The 21634-nt window shown below is 33.7% G+C and overlaps 1 protein-coding gene across 5 annotated transcripts in view; it reads right to left on the reverse strand.

The window, feature by feature from the left end:
- The window catches only part of anks1b (ankyrin repeat and sterile alpha motif domain containing 1B), a 258420-nt gene that overhangs the window by 23601 nt on the left and 213185 nt on the right, over positions 1-21634 (reverse strand). For all 5 annotated transcript variants that reach the window (XM_073838818.1, XM_073838817.1, XM_073838816.1 and 2 more), the window contains one exon: positions 5-112. In XM_073838818.1, coding sequence (XP_073694919.1) covers positions 5-112 — 108 coding nt within the window. The remainder of the gene's footprint in view (positions 1-4; positions 113-21634) is intronic.

A 21634-nucleotide genomic window follows, 5' to 3' on the forward strand; every position in this document is an offset into this window, starting at 1 on the left:
TTACCCTTAGAGAGATGGCCCGTGGTGGTTTCTGTGGAGGGTCTTCGTGAAGTCGATCTCCAAGCGAAGCAAGTATTCTTTTCCTGTGGCCGATCAAATTAATCTTAAGAACCTGAAAATACAAATCAAATAAATGAATAAACGCGCATCGAAGACTAACACGGAAAAGAAATCGTTGAATAAAGTCATTGTTTTTGTTTTCTTTGTGCACAAAAGTATTCTTGCAGCTTCTTAACATTAGGGTTGATCCACTGATGTCACATGGACCATTTTATTGACGTCCAGGGCTTGACATAAACTTATTTTTTTATCACCAGCCACTGTGGCTAGTGGTTTTCCAAAATGTCTAGCCACTCAGCATTTTCACTGGCCACAGTGTTTTGGGGTTGGGAAATTATGTTTTATATGACTAAAGTTACTGCATACTAAAATGTATTTAAATTAATTTCCAGGTCTTTTTTTTGTCTATTTAAAGGGCATTTTTCTAATTAAAACAGTATTAACAAAACTAACACCAATTGTTTTACTGCAGGATAAACTGCTGAAGTGGAATTTAGATGCATTTACACATTTACTGAAGCTAAAACGTAGCATGAAAGTATTTACATTGCAACATTGCAACAGCATAAATAATGTTATGAGCTTGGTGTTTAAATCAGTTTTTATATATGTATAAAAATATGAAATGTTGAAAAAATAAGCTACTTTTAAATATGAAAGTGAACTGCCAATAGGTGGCAGCAAGTGACTTAATGAACGAGTCATTGAGTCATGTCTTCAAACGATTCGTTTAGACGGCTGATTCATTCAAGAATGAAGCAAGTGTCTGTCTTTATGAATGGACCACTGAATCATTGACTCAATTGATTCATTTAGAAATACTAAATCATTCAGTAACGAAACACAGCTGTATGTTGCTCAGAGATGCGTGACTGTTCTCCTGTGATCTTGGTTTTGAATTATTTTCATTAACCAATTCGAGCAAAAACATTCAACACTGACAATGATGTACATTACTCGTTTAAATCAATGTAAAATTTACAATTGTGGTTTTCAGGGAAAACTGCACTCATGTTACTTAACTAGTCTTTATGTTATAAATATAAAAAAAATATTTTTTCCGCAGTATGTTTATTCTGTGTGGGCAGGCAGGGCGTTTCTCAAAAAGCATGATCTTGTTACAGACAACATTATCCATTACTAATTGCCGTTTACACCAAATGTAATCATAATCATTCTCGCCGAGATTTCGATGCTTCCCTAATTAGAGGTTTAATCAGATCAGTTGTCCAGTCAAAAAATCCACTTGTCCCAGATAAGCATTGATGTCGAGCTTGTGTTACCCACCACTGCTCAAATCCACTCGCATTTGGCCGGTGTTAATGTCAAGCCCTATTGATGTCCTTACTAACTTTCTGGGTCTTGAACATGTCAGTTACATTGCTGTCTATGCAGGGTCAGAAAGCTCTCTAATTTACTAAAAAACATCTTAGTTTGTGTTCAAAGATGAACAAAGGTCTTACAGGTTTGGAACTAAGCCTTTAGCTAAATGTTCTGAAATAGCACTGTGCCATATCCAATAATTATATTTTGTTCAGTGTAAACATGCTTTCATTCCATAATTCCTTCAGTGAATCAAGTGCTAAAACCACACAGATTGCATACGCAAATAAATCATGCTGCCGTTTTATGCTCAGTTCGTGTCCTATGCAACTGCAAGGAGCTTTTCTTTTACTATTTGAGGTTCATCAGGGGTGCAATAATAGTAAAAGATTGTCACTAAAGAATGCAATCTGATGAAACCTAAAGAACACACATATAGAAAGAGACCACAAACACACAAAGATCAATAATGTCCTTTTTCAGTCTGCCCCATTTCTTTCTCTCTTTCTCAAACACACATATAAATACTGCAACCTCGACGAACAGGGAATTACTCCACCCAATTAATGAGCATACATAAACACTATTCTGTCACTCAGTTGAGCCATTACTGTAAACCAGGTTGCACAGAAGCATCACAACACACTTTAGTCACAACACACATGGTGGCTTCTCATTGGCCGCCTCGTTTCTGTCCCTATAGCAACGATCTTCTCCAGCTTCATTTATAATGATCACCACTATTTTATCCTGGAAAATCCAATCAATGGGAGGAAATTTCCTTTCACCACAAATCATGGTTTTCGATTACGACATTGTCCAGAACTGACAATCCAATGCTAAGATTATGACCTGCAGATAAAGGAGCAGAGCTCCTTTACTAATGAATGTCCATGAGCCAGCTTGTGACAAGTGGATGAGGATTTTACGACAGTAAGTTTGACACTAATCTCCTTACTTACTGGTAAATGAATGCAGGGAATTAATTCAGACTGATTTGTGTTCTTGAATGATTCACTGTAGGAAAAAAACTAAATACAAGCCATTTATTTAGCCAATTAAATTTTAATTTTAATATTTAGCCAATTAAATTTTTAGAGTAGATGAGCTAGAAAAATATACATTATATTACTTTCTATAATTATTATATATTATATATAATAGTAATAATAGATACATTACCAGTCAAAAGTTTTTGGACGGTAAGATTTGTAATGTTTTTTTAAAGAAGTCTCTTCTTCTCACCAAGCCTGATTTATTTGATCCAAAATACAGCAAAGGTAATAATATTGTGAAATATTTTCACTATTTAAAATAACTGCTTTCTATTTGAATACATTTTAAAATGTAATTTATTCCCATGATTAAAGCTACATTTTCAGCATCATTTTCAGTGTCACATGATCCTTTAGAAATCTAATATGCTGATTTGCTGTTCAAGAAACATTTTTTATTAATATCTGTTATCAATATTTAAAACAGTTGAGTACATTTTCCTTCAGGATTCTTTTTCTAAAATAAAAAGCTTTTGTTACATTATACACCATACCATTCAAAAAAGCTTGAAGTCAGTGTATTTTATTTTATTTTTTTAAGAAATTATAGAAATTAATACTTTTATTAAGCAAGGATGCTTTAAATTGATCAAAAGTTATGATAAAGACATTTACAATGTTGTACAAAAGATGTCTATTTCAGATAAATGCTGTTCTATATAGCAGTTTTCAACATAATATAGTAATACATGCAGCAAATCAGAATATTAGAATGATTTCTGAAGGATCATGTGACTGGAGTAATGATGCTAAAATCGCTTTGAAATCACAGGAATAATTTACATTTTAAAATATTTTCAAATAGTAAATATTTTAAAATAGTAAAAATATTTCTAAATGTTACTGTTTTTGCTGTACTTTGGATCAAATAAATGCAGGCTTGGTGAGCGGAAGACACTTCTTTAAAAACATTACATATCTTACTGTCCAAAAACTTTTGACTAGTAGTGTCATTTGGTATTTATTATAATAAATTCTCATTATTTCTACTTTTTTTTTTATTAATTTACTTAACTTCTCCAGACCTGAGAAAGATTTTAAAATTTTGCTAATTGTTTCAAGACTCTTTTATGAAAAAATAGTCCAGCATACTGAAATTCTTTACTTATTCCTGTATAAAGGTGTGTGAAAGAACAGTATATATTTAGATTCTGTTAGTTTAACACCCTTACCCTTCACTTCCCCCAGCATCAAAACTACACCTTGCCAATCTAATATGTGACCCTGGACCACAAAACCAGTCTTAAGTCGCTGGGGTATATTTGTAGCAATAGCCAAAAATACATTGCATGGGTCAAAATTATTGATTTTTCTTTTATGCCAAAAATCATTAAGAAATTAAGTAAAGTTCATGTTCCATGAAGATTTTTTGTAAAATTCCTACTGTAAACATATCAAAATGTAATTTTTGATTTGTAATATGCATTGTTAAGAACCTAATTTGGACAACTTTAAAGGTGATTTTCTCAGTCTTTTTGATTTTTTTGCATCCTCAGATTTCTGATTTCAAATAGATGTATCTCAGTCAAATATTGTCCTATCCTAACAAACCATACATCAATAGAAAGCTTATTTATTGAGCTTTCATATGATGTATAAATCTCAGTTTTGTCAAATTTAACCTTATGACTGGTTTTGTGGTCCAGGGTCACATATAATACCATAAACAGTGCCAGTGACAGAAAGTAGCTAGTCCTAGAAAGGAAGGCTAAACAACTACTTACAGGACACTTTGGGTTAATGATCCGTCTGTTTCTCTTTAAAGCCTCTCATGTCTCAAATCGATTTGTGTAAGGAGGTTTAGGATTGTGTGCACCAGAGTCTGATTAACCCTGTTTAAACCCTCTGGAGATGCCACAAACAAGCCAATGTGAAGCGGCCAGAAGCTGCTCTCCCTCAGGCCCATGCTGGCCAGATTACAGGTGGTTAGGGCAACAGAGACTGGAACTGGACGGAAAACCCTTCAGGACTACAGCGGGATGTGTGCTCGCTGAAATTAGACAGTCTGCCTGAGATAATTTGCCAGTTTGGAGTTTAAACCACACAAAATGTGATTTCAACGTGCCTGGAGGTTTCACAAGAGAAATAAAGAACACAAACACACGGCTATGCTTGTCTAAAGTAGTCAGACTTGCATTTTCGACTGTTGCCATAAAGTCTGGTCCATTTCGTAGGTTATTCAGGCCAAGAATAATTCCTAAGATCTTGGTAGGGTTGGCCGATATAAACATCTATGATATTTATATATAAATCACTTGTTTTTCTAAAGAAACACTGTCCAACAGTGACACTAGCAAGTAAAGTTACAGCGGGAGTCCACATCTCTCTCACCTCCCCTGAGCCCATTGAGTTTTAACAGACTTCCTAAAGCATGCAGTGAGTTTGGTGGGGGGTAATTGAGAATGAATAGGCGGAAGTCACATTAAAGTCATGCAACATGATTGGATACGACTGGTTATCTTCGGTTTGTGTGATAAATCCCACAAATCAGTCTGAATTAACAATATAATGGTGTTAATGGGAACACTAGTTTTAAAAAGTAAGTAAACAACTCACACATATACATATAACCACTTTAAGTCAAAATGAGTATGCATCAGTAGGTCTTTAACCTATTTGAAAACAGATACGCAGAACTTAATGAAAGCTATTTATATTCTCACTTGCATGCCATTGCAGCAGGAAACGGACAAACAAAGGAGAGAAAACAGGAGGAAATGAACAGAGAGAGAGGATGCTGAGTGTGTAAGGTTCAGCACTGCCTTACTGCATGACGGTAAAAAGCAGAGGAGATTGAATTTAATTTAAATGCAAATGTGTAGAGCGGGCTGCAGTAGAGATGCAACGCGCCATGGAGAAATACTGTACAGACCGACTGGACGACAGCGCAAACGGCTCTATCACACGAGCGGCGCTTAGATGATATGCATAAGCCTCGCATTACACATGCAGCAGGGGTGATAAAGAGAAGCAGCCATGTGTTTTAATCACTGCGACTGCTTGCGAACATGACCGCACCACCGGGTACAGTATGCTGACTGCAGTGTAAGTTACTAGGAGAAGGCAGCAGAGCTGCATCCTAATTCACATTCGTACTGTATTGCATATATTCATACTGCACTAAAAATAGTATGGAGAAAGGTGCCTGGATGGTATTTCCGGTAGATTTGTGAATTATTTGAGCTAAAGCTCAAAGAAAAAGACTTTGTGATCATTCCTTTTCGACTTTTCCAGTAACAGCTCTTTTTCGGTAACAGTAACAGTGTGTGAACCTAAAAATAATGAATCCATTCTAACATTTCATCAAACCACTCTTGTACAAAATTTAATTCAATTCAGTTTAAACTAATTTGCTAACTTCATATTTCATGTTTGAGGCCCTGTGATTACAAAAGTAATCAACCTAGGTTTATTGAAAAATGTGACTCTATACATTTCTGCAACACTGCTAACAAATGCAAAAATGATATAAAAAACACATTTGTTGATGCAGCTGTGCTATTTTAACTTTCTTTACGCAGATTTGAGCTATCGTGCAAACTTACTGAATTACAAAACTAATACATAATGAAGCTGTATATGTGACGATGACGTTTCAAAAGCATCCGTTTTCAAATCGCACAGTATGTTAAAATAGTTTTGAAGTCATAACATAATAGTCTGCAAGTAATTGTGGGAAAAGGAGTTTTTCAGTTTTGCAGAAATGTATGTAAAGGCACGTATTTCCAATGAGCCTATATTGAAAGCAATGCATTAGCTAGATGATAAAGTCACTGTGATAAAGTCACAGTTATCGTTTATTGACCTTATCGTCGTCTCGTCACCGTCTCGTTTTAGTCATGGGAAAAAAGCTAGTCAAACTTTTTTTTGTCATAGTTTTCGTTAATGAAATTAACACGAATACAAATGCAAATGGTACACGACAAAGAGGTCAGTGGTATAAACTTGGGGTAACAAACTATTTAAAAATACATATAGATTTTAAAATAAATACATTTATAAAGCTAAAATTAAATAAAATATAAATATTACACAAAAATAAAAACTGAAATAGTTTTAAATTGAACTACTTAAAGTACAAAAATTTAAACTGAAATTAAAATAAACTAAAAATGATGAAAATTATGCAGAAAGCCTGTAAACACCTAAATCAATAATTTAAAAAAACGTTTTTGACAAATCCAGGTAATTTCCCACCGAATTATGTTTTTCAACGTTTATGACTGTTAGAGTGCCAGCTGTGGTCCGATCTCCTTAAAACTTTGCATGCTTTTTTAGAATCACCTGTCGCATGAGTTTTCCTTTAGGCTTTATAGGATTTTGGGTTCATTTGGATAGGAAATGACCCCGTTATATCTTCCCGAAGGGTAAATTACAACATTTTTTGATAATTATTGAGCTAAAGAGAATTGTATTGCAGTATTTTTTTTTAATTGAGCAAAAAACCTAGGACTAGTTCGCAAAAGTTTTTACATCTTCTCAATTATTTAACTAACAATTTGTTTGAAAGCAGTGATTCTAGAGGCAAAGTTGTCCGGAATGAGGAGTTCTATCATATGATAGGAATATCATGTGCAACATACAATCATTTACGCTCTTGACAAATGCGATGTTGTCCCCAATAACCGATTACTTTCAAATTTCTCATAAACATTTGTGGCCATGAGGCAAACAGGCCCACTGAGTTTCGTTACGATCAGCCTCCATTAACGTTATCTAATAGGTGCTCCAAATTCATCGGCCAATGGCGGGCATGTTTTTTTTGAGATATGCAAATGTCCTTATAGACACTTGTGGCACTTTGGACCAAGGCCATGCACAGAGATTTTCATGTTGAAAGGACAAATGGTTGTCAAATATACTTTTGTCTCGCTAAATGGGCCTTGTTGGTCCTCTTTTCAGTGTACGATTTGCCTACAAATAAAATACTGTGAATAAAAACTGTGACTTTCCTGTGAAAGACAGACTAAAGGGCAAAGACTGAAAGCTGTTAGTGTGTAAACTCTGATTGAGAAACACCCCACTGCTTTAGAGGACAATAAAGTGCAACCGCAGTTATCTGACAGCACGCCGCCGACCTTTCAAATCCAAAATCTTAATTCACGACAAATTAATGCAGTCAAATTAGAGTGTTTATCTGCCAGCGAGTTAGGCCTATTTGACACCTAATCAGGCAGATCCTCATTGTGCATTCACTGGACAAAGAAAATCAGGGAGTTTGTGAAAGATTTGGTTGCTCTGTAAAAAGAGAACAGCACAAACCAGAGAGACCATTGAAGTGACAATTGAAGTGCTGTTAAAAACATTCAGCCGTTTCATGCGTAATGGAGTATTGCGAAGTCTCTTTTCTGTGGGTGTAATAGCTGCAGTGTTGGATGTAAAATGACAGTTAATCCCATTAGATTAGAGAAAGTGAGCAGGAAGCAGGTCTGAAGAAGGATTAACCTCAACGGTCCAGTGGCACGAGCGTAATCTCCACACCAGACGCGCACAAACTCCCTGAAACATGCTGACATGGATGTACTTTAAGGCGCTAATACACACATCCATACTTTTTTCTATACCAGCTTAATATGCAGAGACAACTATACATTTCTATATATATCATTTCCCCAGATAGCTTGAGACAGCAACTTTGGCTCAACCAATGGCTTGAGTTTGGGGGCGGGACTATCTGTTTATTGACCAATAGAAAATAGGGGAGTGTTCTGGAAAGCTGATTTACACAATGTTTATTTTTAAAGCTTCAACTGGTGATGCTAGTGTCAAAGAAGTTAAACACCTCACCTTTAACAATTTTAACTATGCTGCGACCCAATTTCCATACTATGCGTCCTAAATAGTATTCGAAATTAGAATTAGTGTGTTGAAATGAGTATCCCAAAGGTACAGAAAATGTACAGATCTGTGCACACTTTCAATGGCTAATGTTGGCTATTGATTTGATTAGAACTACAAACAAGCATAAAAAGTGTTAATAAACTACAAACATGGCATTTTTAGCCTTTTAGCCATCCCGATTGACTCGGAAATACGTCATATGAGTAATATGGGCTGTGAATGCCGTTTGAACGCTGTAAAACGAAAGGTTAAAACTCCATACGTAAAATGTCTCTATCAAGATCAAGCTCTTCTTTAAAGGTCAGGTCAGGCCAGAGCTATACTTCTCAGCTGCATAACTCTCTATGATCTCATGCTTGAGGCACCAGCAGACATAAGTAATAGAGCTCAGAATGAGTTGTGGTATGGATGAACAGTTCCTCCTAATTGAGGGAGCTGAGGCGCAGAGGCCTGTCTGATGGGGAGGATGTGAATACAGTACTGTTTGTGCTTACAGCAGCATTCGTGCATTGGATTTTAATGACCTGGGAAACACAAAGTCCCTCTTTTATTCAACCGCTCACTGTGTTTTTCCCTCTTTTTACCTCCATTCCAAAACCCAACGGTCCACTTCAATGCAAACATCTTGTCAGTAACCGAGATATCTGACACTATCTGAAGTTATTTTATTTTTTTAGTTCTAATACTTTTAGCATGGCTGCTTTAAAAAGGAATGAATTAAGAGACGCAAATTCTCTTCCTGCTGAAAAAGGCAGCTAAAGCCAGCCTAAGATAGATGTCTGGTCTTAGCTGGTTTAAGCTGGTCTCCCAGCTTGGCCAAGCTGTTTTTAGCTGGTTGGTCAGTTGGTCTTCCAGCCTGACCAGCTAAAGAAGTGGTTAAAACCCCTCTAAAACCAGCCTGCAATCCAGCACCAGCTAAAACAGTGACGCAAAAATGAAAATAAACTGGTTCATGCCCAGCTGAAAAAAGTTGTTTTGCTGGTTTAAATTTTTTTTTTTTTAAATAAAAAAACAGCTAAAACCAGCCTAGGCTGGTTGGCTGGTTTTAGCTGGTCATAGCTGGAAGGCAGGCTGGTTTTAGAGGGGTTTTGTCCACTTTTCCAGCCTGGCCAAGCTGGTCAGGCTGGTCTTAGCTGGTCAGGCTGGGAAACCACCAGCTAAAACCAGCCTGACCAGCCTGGGAGACCAGCTAAAACCAGCCACTTCCAGCCTAGGCTGGTATTAACTGTTTTTTTCAGCAGGGAGATAAGAGGAGCATCTCCTCTGAGAGCATTTTAGCATGCTAACGGCTAACTGTGTACTAAGAATCAAAACTAGCCGCAACCAGTGATGCTGACTAGTTTATTTGTCTTATTTTTCCCTAGTTTTAATATTTATAATGTCACTGTTTCAAAGAATATTTAGCAAGAGACGCAATGTCTATGAGAGAGTTTTAGCATGCTAATGGCTAACTGTATACTCGGAATAAAAACTAGCCACAACTAGTGATGTTGACTAGTTTATTTTTTCTATTTTTTTGCTTTAGTTTTAATATTTATAATGTGACTGCTTTAAAGAAGATTTATTAGGAGATGCAACTTCTCTGAGAAGGTTTTGGCATGCTAACAGCTAACTGTGTAATCAGAATCAAAACTAGCCACAATCAGTGATGCTGACTAGTTTATTTTCCTAATTTTTTCCTTAGTTTTAATATTTATAACGTGCGTGACTGCATTAAAAGAGAAGGTTTTAGTATGCTAACGGCTAACTGTGTGCTCAGAATCAAAACTAGCCACAACCAGTGTTTCTGACTAGTTTATTTTTCTCATTTTTTCTTAGTTTAAATATTTATAATGTGACTGCTTTAAAGAAGATTTATTAAGAGTTGCAAGTTCTCTGAGAAGGTTTTAGCATGTTAACGGCTAACTGTGTATTCAGAATCAAAACTAGTGATGCTGACTAGTTTATTTTTCAAATTTTTTGCTTTAGTTTTAATATTTATAATTTCACTACTTCAAAGAAGTTTATGCAAGAGACGCAACTTCTATGAGAGTTTTAGCATGCTAACGGCTAACTGTGTATTCAGAATCAAAACTGGCCACAACCAATGATGCTGACTAGTTTATTTATTTATTTTATTTTTTATATTTTCAGCATCACTGCTTTAAAGTGGATGAATTAAGAGACTCGACTTCTCTGAGAGGGTTTTAACATGCTAACAGCTAACTGTGTATTCAGAATCAAGCCACAACCAGTGATCCTGACTAGCTTATTTTCTTCATTTATTTATTTTTTGCTTTGGTTTTAACATTTTTTACAACATAACTTCAAAAAAGATTAAGTAAGAGACGCAACTTGTCTGAGAGGGTTTTTTTGTTTTAGTTGTAATATTTTTTTTGCATCAGTGCTTTAAAGAGGATGAATTAAGAGACTCAACTTCTTTGAGAGGGTTTAGCATGTTATCGGCAAACATAAACGTTTTTAAGACAGTGTGTCCTTTTTGAAACATAACTTGTGTAGTTTTTTTTGTTTTTTTTTGATGAAATCCGCTTTCTGACCCTGCATGGACAGCAATGTAACGACCACATTCAAGGTCTAGAAAGGTAGTAAGGACATTGTTAAAATAGTAAGTAAATAATGACAGAATTTTAATTTTTGAATGAACTATCCCTTTAAGACCAACTGGTCAACCAATCATTTAAACATACCACAGACTAGTAAATTATAGAGTGAAAATAAGCTGTTTCACTTCTACCACCCCGATTTCTTCCCAATGGCTCTCTCTGATGGACAACATGCAAAGCACATTGATTCGCTAATGAGCTGTAAAGCTCACACGATTGGTCGAATGACCTTTAAGCCCACGAAAACTAGCCGTGAACACTTTTTTTTCTGCTTGACGTCACCCTTCCAATCTCTCCCAGTAACTCAATGTTTTTTTGTTTTTTTTTGCATATGCCATAAAACCTTTTCCTTGAAATGCGAAATACCATGTGGCATGTCTGCCTTGCTACAGCGGACGGAATGTAGAGAGCCAATCACCGCAGACATAACAGGTTTTTACTGCCAGGATTACTAGCCAACACAACCCACACAGTGAACATAATGAGGTCTAGTATACGTGCGTGTACAATGTGTCCACAAATCTTGCTGATCTCCTGTGTACTGGGGCTACTTTGTCGGTCTACACGGATTTGCTTGGAACAACACTAATTTGTTCATTTTTCATCACTAGTATTGGCGGTTTTCAGGTCGCTGAGGGACAGTCGGTCCAGTGGATGTTGCCGATGCTGCTTGGTGTCCAGTCAACAACTAGCCACCTCAAGAGCCAAATCCAATCCAGCCGTAGCAGGTACAATTCAAACAAGCCCAAGGCCACCATTGTCACGGCAACTCGCCGTTATCCATCTCAGATCCATTTATAACCAGCGCCTCCCAACCAGGGGACAACTGGAAAGGAACCAGAGCCTGCCAGTTACCTAGCAACTATGGAGCGAGTGCTGGTGCTATGCGTAAAAATCCAGCAGGCCTCTGAGGCAACGTAAAGGAGGATATACAGCAGTGCGCCCAACCAATGCTGTGAGGTTTGACTGTGATGAGCCAATGAGGGGACATCACATTTCTGCCTTCACCAATGATAATAAGAGAATGCAGCGGCGTGAATCCTTCTCTATGCGGGGATCAGAAGGAATCAAGAGAAAAAGTCAGCCTCCAACACAAAGACAAGAGGAAAAAAAAGAGACGTCATGACAGTTTCTCTCGTTTCTCTCTCACTTTCTACACGCATTCTCACTCTTTCTCTCACACACTCCTACTCATTCTTGCACACAAACCCACAGACATGCCAGACCAAGAATAAAACTGTGGAACATGCAGAAAAAAAAAAATCTTGCATTATGGAACATTAGTGAGAACAGTATGATTTTACCAAACAGTAATAGCGTGCAAAATTACTATTTTCATAGTCAAAATTGACTACACTCATAAAAATAAAGGTGCTTTAAAAGGTTCTTCAGACCGATGCCACAGAAGAACCACAATTGGTTCCACAATGAACCATTTAGTCAAAGGTTATTTAAAGAACTATTTCTTTCTTACCTTTCTTACCTTCTTTTGCCACAAAGAACCTTTTGTGAAACAGAGGTTAGAGGATCTTTATGGAACCATTTAGACAAAAAACGTTGCCTGAGCTAGTCAATGAAAAGATGCAAAGAGATTTGCATCAGGGGTTATACGTCAAAAAAATAAAAAATTTCAACTCAAGTGGAAAATTCAAAGCCAATCAGCGAATCAGAGCCAATCAGAGCTTATTGATGTGTCCGGTTGTGTCAGAAAATGAAGGAAAGCATTTTTCTACACTCTGTTTTTAACAGTTACATTATAAAATATCCATAACAGCAATTTATTAAAAGTTTATCAAAAATATTTTAAGGCCCTATGATATATAAATATTGACGGGTTGCTACGAAGACTTTTACGTTTCTATTTATATGATGGTAGTTTTTCTCAAAAGAAATGGTAAAATGCTCATGGAAATGACTCTCAGAGTGGTTCTAGAGATAGTTTTTGTGTTCATGTACTCATGTAGAAACACGGAGAACATGCAGGATTCATATTTTGATAGTATTTTGTGGCTTACTATTAAGAGACACTGCTAGTCCATATCGTATTTTGATAATGGCCTACTTTTGATTTATTCTGCGTTATACAATAAATTCCCTTTTTTTGTCTGGCTTCTGTGATTCCGTCTGTGTTTTCAGCATTGCAGAAATCATAGGGCCTGTTGAAAGCAATAGGAATAATTTTAAGAACATTTGCATTATTTATATATTAATACGTTATGCACCTACTACTCACTGCTTTTCAAAAGTTTGTAATCAGACAAACTGCATTTATTTGAGAAAATATACATTGAAAACATTAATATTGTGATTTTTACTATTTAAAATAATAGTTTTCTAATTTTAAATATACAAAAATGTAATTTATTCCTGTGATGGCAAATCTGAAGCACCATTACTCCACATGCTCATTCCATATTAGTTTCAATGTTAAAAACAGCTGTGCAGCTTAATAATTCTGTGGAGACTGTAATACATTTTTTCAGGATTCTTTGATGAAAAGAAAATTCAAAAGAAGAGGATTTTTACAAAATAGATATCTTTCGCAACATTATAAATACCTTTACAGTTCACTGTACTCAATTTAAGGAATAAATAAGCCTTCCATGATATGTCAGGATAGGACAATATTTATTGAGAAACAATTCCAATTTGAAAATCTGGAATCTGAGGGTGCAAAAAAAAAAAAAAAAAAATCAAAATACTGAGAAAATCACCTTTAGGTTGTCCAAATAAAGTTCTTAGCAATGCATATTACTAATCAAAAAATTAAGTTTTGATATATTTACAGTAGGAAATTTATCTTCATGGAACATGATCTTTACTTAATATCCTAATGATTTTTGGCATAAAAAAAAAAAAGTTTATCGTTCTGACCCATACAATGTATTTTTGCCTATTGCTACATAAATATCGGTGCTACTTAAGACTGGTTTTGTGGTCCAGGGTCACATATAGTACCTTTAACAGTCCTATATAAAAATTTGATATATTAGTTGGATGACCATCATGAGCCATCTCCACTAAACAGGCCACTAGGCTTTCTACATAAATGCCACTTTCCATATAAACGAATAAGAAATGCAATTCCTTAATCCAATATATTTCAAATCAGTAAAGCATGCAAGCAACACACAGTACATCAAATCCATTCCAAATTAATCTCATAAAGTGATCATCTGAAATAGGCTTGCTTGTGGCGTTAAGAATCTAGTTTTAGTCAGCGCTTGCCGCTGTCGACAGCGACATAAGGATCAACAGCAGGCAGATCAACAGCATTAGACCGGCAGCCCTGTCACATCCCGCACAGCACCGGGCCGCTGATTGGATCCAAGCTTCAAAACACCACAGGATAAAACAGCAGAGGGCCCGGAAGTGTCCTCGCATGACGCCTGCACCCTACTCGGAACGATAGATCTTGCTTTTATGTAAGTGGAAAGTCTTAACTGAACAAATTTTTACTCTGGAGTGGCTCGAAAATGCCAATGTCTACAAGTGAGACATGAGACATGACTACTGTAGCCGGTTAATGTGGTGTAAAAGCACTAGCTAAGATGACAGGAGTAGATTTACGCTCAACTGACTGATGTCAGATCCGATATAACAGTAGTGTTGACGGATCTGATCTGTGCAGAGGCTGCTGCATGTGTAAAAGAGCATAAAAACTCTTCCTTCAAAACCAATATGAAACAGAATCCGAAACCTATTTTGGTTTCACAACACGGGATGTTTCTGAGTGAAACGGGATTTCAAGCTGACTTAAAATTCTCTTTGTTCATCTACACAATTAAAAATGAATAAAATAATCAAGAATTTACCAGCTGCGCAGAAACGTCAACACTAAACACTCCAACCCAAAACTCGAAGGACAACTTGGACTTTCCAGAGTACTGTAGTTGTTTCTGGGAAGGAGCTTGGAGGTTGATCTGTTTATTTTAAGAAGGACTGTTTGTACTTCCTTCTAAACTGTGGATTTGATGCTTCAAATTCAATAAAAATCAGCCAAACGCTCTGAGAAAGTAAAATAACTTGCTCTGTGGCTCGACTGTGAAGCCATAGCTGAATAATTGATCAAAAGATAAATGCTATATAGGTTGCTGTGAGTACACACACAAACAAGCGAAATTGGAATTTAGAAACAAAAATATACTCTGTACTTCACTCTAGAAGTGAAAGGGCAAAGACGTCACAAATTCACATTCAATCAGAACATATTTGCTAATTCACATACAGTTATAAAAAGCAAAATTCTGTGGAAACTAGAGATTACCGTTTATAAAGTTTTAAATATGGATATTTTTCTTGCAAAAACGCATCGATTCACTTCAGAAGGCCTTTATTAATTCAACAAAGCCATGTGGAGCACTTTTTATGATCGACTTTTTTGAACTTCAAAATCTCAAAAGCCATTCACTGCCATTATAAAGCTTGAAAGAGCCAGGACATTTTTTTTAATACAACTTCGATTGTATTTGCGTGAAAAAGAAAGTCATACACATCTAGGATGGCTTGAGGGTGAGTAAATTATTTTTATTACTATTTATTATTTTATAATTATAAAAATATATTTTACTTTTATTAATATGTATTATGAAATATATTTATTTTGTATATATTTTGTCGATTGTACATATATACACACACTTTTAATGTTTTGTATTTAATAAATAAGTAGTTTTTTAATTTTATACATGTATACACACACACACACACACACACACACACATATATATATATATATATATATATATATATATATATATACACACACACAATTACAAATATTTATTAAATAAAAAACATTAAAAGTACTGGAATACACAAATCTATCAAATAAATAAAAACAAATATAAAATAATTTATAATATTATTATTTTTTATATATATATGCAAATAATTAAATACAAATAAAAATCAGGGGTATTTTATAAAATAAAATAAAAACTTATTTATTAAATACAAAACATTAAAAGTTTGTCTTTGTATATATTTGCACAAAATAAATTAAATAAATATATTTAATTATAAATATTAATAAAAAATCAATTTTTATAATTATAAAATAATAAATATAAAAAAAAACTATTACTATATATTTTTTAATTTTACAAAAAAATTACAAAATTAAAAAACTATTTATTAAATAAAAAACTAAGTAAAAAATATAAAATGATTTCTAATATTAATATTAGAATATAAAATAATTATTAAATTATATATATATACACACACACACACACACACACACACACACACACACATATACATATATTCTAAAGTTAAAGAACTTTATTTATTGAATACAAAAAATTAAAAAACATTTTTTGTGCGTGTGTGTATGGTGCACAATCTAGAAAATAAGTAAATCATGGGGTAATTTTCATTTTCGGGTGAACTATCCCTTTAAATGAACTTTGAAGTCTGCAAATATATTTATTCATATACAGGCATATAAAGCTAAATTCTGCGGAAACTAAAAATTATAGTTTATAAAGTTTGAAATATTTATATAAAATTTTAAAATATTAACAATATATGTTTATAATATCAAATCAAATATATATATATATAAAAAAATTTTTTTACTCTTTATTACCCAACAAAGCCGTGTGGAGCACTTTTTATGATGGATGGATGTACTTTTTTGGACTCAACAGCCAAAAGTCATATACATCTAGGATTGCTTGAGAATTAGTAAATCACAGGGTCATTTTCATTTTTGGGTGAACTATCCCTTTAACTGAACTTTTTACTCCTTATTTGCATTTTTTTTCAGTCCACACTGCAGTGCTGTACCCTCAGACTAATTAATGCTAATCGGTAAGGTGTGTGAAACTAGAGCATCCGCGAGCAACTTCTTTCTTCATTCCACTGACGGGAAAACCATCTGGAACTGTAGTGAACTACATAAAAGCCCCACCCCGGTAAAAAACGGCCCTGAAAAATCCCAAATATCTAGCCTCCGGCAAAGTTAGGAAGGAAGAACAGCTCTGTGAGAACATTTTGGCGCACCCTCCGAGACTTCAAAGCTTTTTGGCAGCTTTATTTGTGTTATGAGAAAGCTTACACCTCAAGCCCCATCCACATGTGGACGGCGTAGCTGTGAGATTACGTCTAATACACCAGGGCTGATCCATAGCACAGCGGGTCCCACTTTCATTATGCAACACCACCTCACTGCTGTTCCGTTCTGATCCTCCGTGACTCTTTCACTGCTGACTGCAGAACTGAGCTAATGCAGCCTAATGGAGACGTCTGCTTGGCTCTTCATCCCGAGGCATAGTCATCCTCACCGCTGTGGCATCTACAGACTACCTGGGCTGTGATGTTACCACTTCTGCCTTTAAAATTCCTAGAGCTAAGCATACACCTGAACACAAATGACGAGGAACATATGATGTATTTTAGGGTAAAAAGAAATTAAGTTATCATAGAAAGTGTATATAAAGTATATAAAGTCCTATAAAATAACAATTTATGTTGTTCATCATTTTCTTTAGACATAAAATATTAAGAATTATATTGTATTATAATATAAAATAATGCTAAAATAATAAATATTAACTCTTAAAATTATTTTACATTATAATATTAAAATTATCAATTGCTTTATATTTGTTTTTATTTATTTTGTTTTTTAACCTTTTCAACTTAGTTTTTTACATTTTTAATATTTTTTTATTTAATAAATAAGTAGCTTTTAAAATTGTATAAATTATATATATATATATATATATATATATATATATATATATATATATATATATATATATATATATATATATGTGTGTGTGACCCTGGACCACAAAACCAGTCATAAGTGTAAATTTGTTGAAATTGAGATTCTTACGTCATCTGAAAGCTGAGTAAATAAGCTTTCCATTGATATATTGTTTGTTAAAATAGGACAATGTTTGTCTGAGATACAACTATTTGAAAACCTGGAATCTGAGGGTGCAAAAAAAAATCTAAATATTGAGAAAATCGCCTTAAAAGTTGTCTAAATGAAGTTCTTAGCAATGCATATTACTTATCAAAAATCAAGTTTTTATATATTTATGGTAGAAAATTTACAAAATATCTTCATGGAACATGATCTTTATTTAATATGCTAATGATTTTTGGCATAAAAGAAAAATCGATAATTTTGACCCATACAATGTATTTTTGGCTATTGCTACAAATATACCCATGCTACTTAAGACTGGTTTTGTGGTCCAGGGTCACATATATATATATATATAAAAAACGAAATAAAAAACATTAAAAGTATTTCAATACTAATAATTTATAAAATATATAAAAACAAATATAAAATAATTTATAATATCATTATTAAAATTAAACAATTACAGAAGAATATATATTAATAAAATTGGGTGATATTTTATAAAATTAAAAACAACCACTTATTTATTAAATACAAAACCTTAAAAGTTGTGTATATATATATGAAAAAAATATTAATAAGAAACAAATATATTTTTATAATTATATAAAAAATATTATTAAAATTAAAATATATTTCTATATTTTTTTATTTTACAAAATTAAAAAACTATTTATTAAACAAAATTAAATAAATAAAAACTTAAGTAATTTATAATATTACTATTAAATAAAAAATAATTATAAATTATATATATCAACTATTTATTAAATACAAAATATTAAAAACATCAAAAGTTTGTGTGTGTATATGATGCAGTGTCCAAAATAAATATAAATAAATATATTTAATAACAAATATTACTAAAAATAAAATCTATTTATATTTTTTATACAATAAATATATTTATAATATAAATATTATAAACATTATTGTAAAATAATAAATATTAATACAAAATAAAATCTATTTATAATTTTGTATTTTTTAATTTGATAAAATATAAATATATATATATATATATATATATATAATAAAAACATTAAAAGTGTGTATATAGAATATCTATAAAATACATACAAATAAACATACATACATATATTTATAAATAAACAAAAAAAATATTTATTTATAAAATAAATCATAACAAAAACTGAAATGTATGATAAATGGATATTTATGTAGATTTAAAAAAAAAAAAAAAACATTTGACAGTGAAATTAAATTCCTAGTCATCTTAAAGATTAACTTTTAAAAGGAATGTTGGGTGACAGCAACAGTAAAAGAAAATGGCATGCACAATAAAATATGCAGTATTAGTTGATTAAAAATAATCAATTTGAACAGTTTAAAAATAAATAAATAAATGTAACAAAATTTTAATTATTTTATAAAACTATAAAAAAAAATTTTTAGTAAATATTTTATTTTAAAAGTTTCTTCAGTGTGACAAATAGATTTTTACAGTAGGTCTTCATTGCCGCTCAACTAACATGAACTCATATAACCTGCATGCATGATAACTACAAAAACAATTCCCTTTGGAAACCGTCATGTCTTGTTTTATGACATGCAATACTCTGTCCAAAACTATTTGAAATGTCCAACCACATACTCAAACTCAAACTAACGCATACACCACTGCATGTGCACACACGCACATCACAAAACCTGAACAGCGTATAATCGAGCGTGATGCGTAAAATCAACAAAGTAATAAAGAAACTACAGCATGGTGCAAAGTACCATGTCACTGTCACTAACAAGTCACATACTGTAAAAGAACCAGTGAACATTTAGCAAAAATAGCAAGTAAAAAAAAAAGCAAGAAACAGTGGCTGGTACTGCAGCGAGCGGAGAACAAAAGCTTTAACAGTGCATTAATCTAAAAAACAACTAGAGGCAGCACAATCCCTTCTAATCCACCTTCTGCTTCACTCTTCCCCCAGCGCCAGTGACTTACCCAGAGTTTCGCCGCTCATTCGCGCAGTCAAGTCCTCTGTCCCCAAACATCCAACAGCCCTTGCGAGGGTCCTGACCTGCTTTGACAAGCCGCCTCAACTCTCTGGCTCTCTCATAAAGCATAAAAGCTCAAACCTACGTACATATTTCTGTGGCGGCTACAAGAACGAGAATGAAGATTTTTTTTCACTCGGCAGAGGTTTGTACTCCAGCAACAACGGTCTGTGTCTGAACACGTCACCCTCCTCCTCCTGCTTCTCGTTCGCACTCTCCGCCTGGTTACTATGGATACCCTGCTCCCATCCAGCAAGGAGCCATCCGCCGTGTTCGCGTGCCGTAGCGGGAGTGCAGCGCAGGTGACCGTTTCCTCGGCTCGTGAAGCAGCGCTAGTGTGAGACGGGAGACTGACTGTCCTTAACTCGCTCTCTGCTTTCCCCGCCTCCCTCCCTCTCTCTTTCTCTCTTTCTCTCTCTCCCCGAAGCTTCATTGTTTAACGTGAGTTCCAGAGCTCAGCTGCTGCACACTGCAGTAAGATTGCGATACATTCATCCTGGTCTCATTTGTACCTCGTTTAAAACACAACATCATCTTAAACCTGACTGACACATTTTAGACTTGGCTGTTGGGAAACATGAATGTCATCCAACTAGGATTAACAAGCTGAGCCAACAAAACCCAACAAGCGTCAAAGTTGTTGTTTGCTGGGGCAGCGGAAAATAGCCTTAATTCAACTGGCTCAAGCTCTGTCTTATACTTTAAGGCTAGTAGCAGTGGCAGCCGACAGTTATAGCTGTCAACATTCAAATGTGTAAGGGATATATCTATAGGTTATATAAAGACCGCTGACAGAAACAGATTCTGCAGCAGCGCTCCTTACTTGACTCACCAGCACAAAAAACATTTGTTAAACTGTGCATGCACAATGTTATGACGGTGTTTTAGTGCCACGTTGAAAAAAAAAAAAAAATCTAAAATTACGAGATTAAAGTCGCAATATTTTGAGAATAAAGTCGAAATTACAATAAAGTTAAAAATAAAAAATAAAGTACTACAAGAATAAAGTCGAAGTATTACAAGAATAAAGCTGAAATATTATGAGAATAAAGTCGAAATATTTTGAGAATAAAGTTAAAATACTACAAGAATAAAATAGAAATTACAAGAATAAAGTCAAAATAATTCAAGAATAAAGTCGAAATACTACGAGAATAAAGTGAATATTTCGAGAAAAAAAGTTGAAATACTACAAGAATAAAATAGAAATTGGAAGAATGAAGTCGAAATATTACGAGAATAAAGTCAAAATACTATAAAAATAAAGTTTAAATATTTCGAGAATAAAGTTGAAATGCTACAAGAACAAAATAGAAATTACAAGAACAAAGTCGAAATATTACAATATAAAGTCAAAATACTACAAGAATAAAGTGGAAATACGATGAGAATAAAGTCTGAATATTTCGCGAATAAAGTCGAAATACTACGAGAATAAAGTTGAAATTGCGAGAATGAAGTCGAAATGTTTTAAGAATAAGGTCGAAACATTGTGAGAAAAAGTCAAAATACTACAAGAATAAAGTTTAAATATTACGAGAATAAAGTCGAAATAATACAAAAATAAAGTCAAAATACTACAAGAATAAAGTGGAAATACGATGAGAATAAAGTCTGAATATTTCGAGAATAAAGTCGAAATACTACGAGAATAAAATTGAAATTGCGAGAATAAAATCAAAGTGTAATAAGAATAAGGTCGAAACATTGTGAGAAAAAGTCGAAAAACTACAAGAATAAAGTTTAAATATTACGAGAATAAAGTCGAAATACTACAAAATAAAGTTGAAATACTACAAGAATAAAATAGAAATTACAACAATAAAGTCATAATATTATGAAAATAAAGT

The sequence above is a fragment of the Garra rufa genome, chromosome 4 (assembly GCF_049309525.1).
Source record: "Garra rufa chromosome 4, GarRuf1.0, whole genome shotgun sequence".
Classification (NCBI taxonomy): domain Eukaryota; kingdom Metazoa; phylum Chordata; class Actinopteri; order Cypriniformes; family Cyprinidae; genus Garra; species Garra rufa.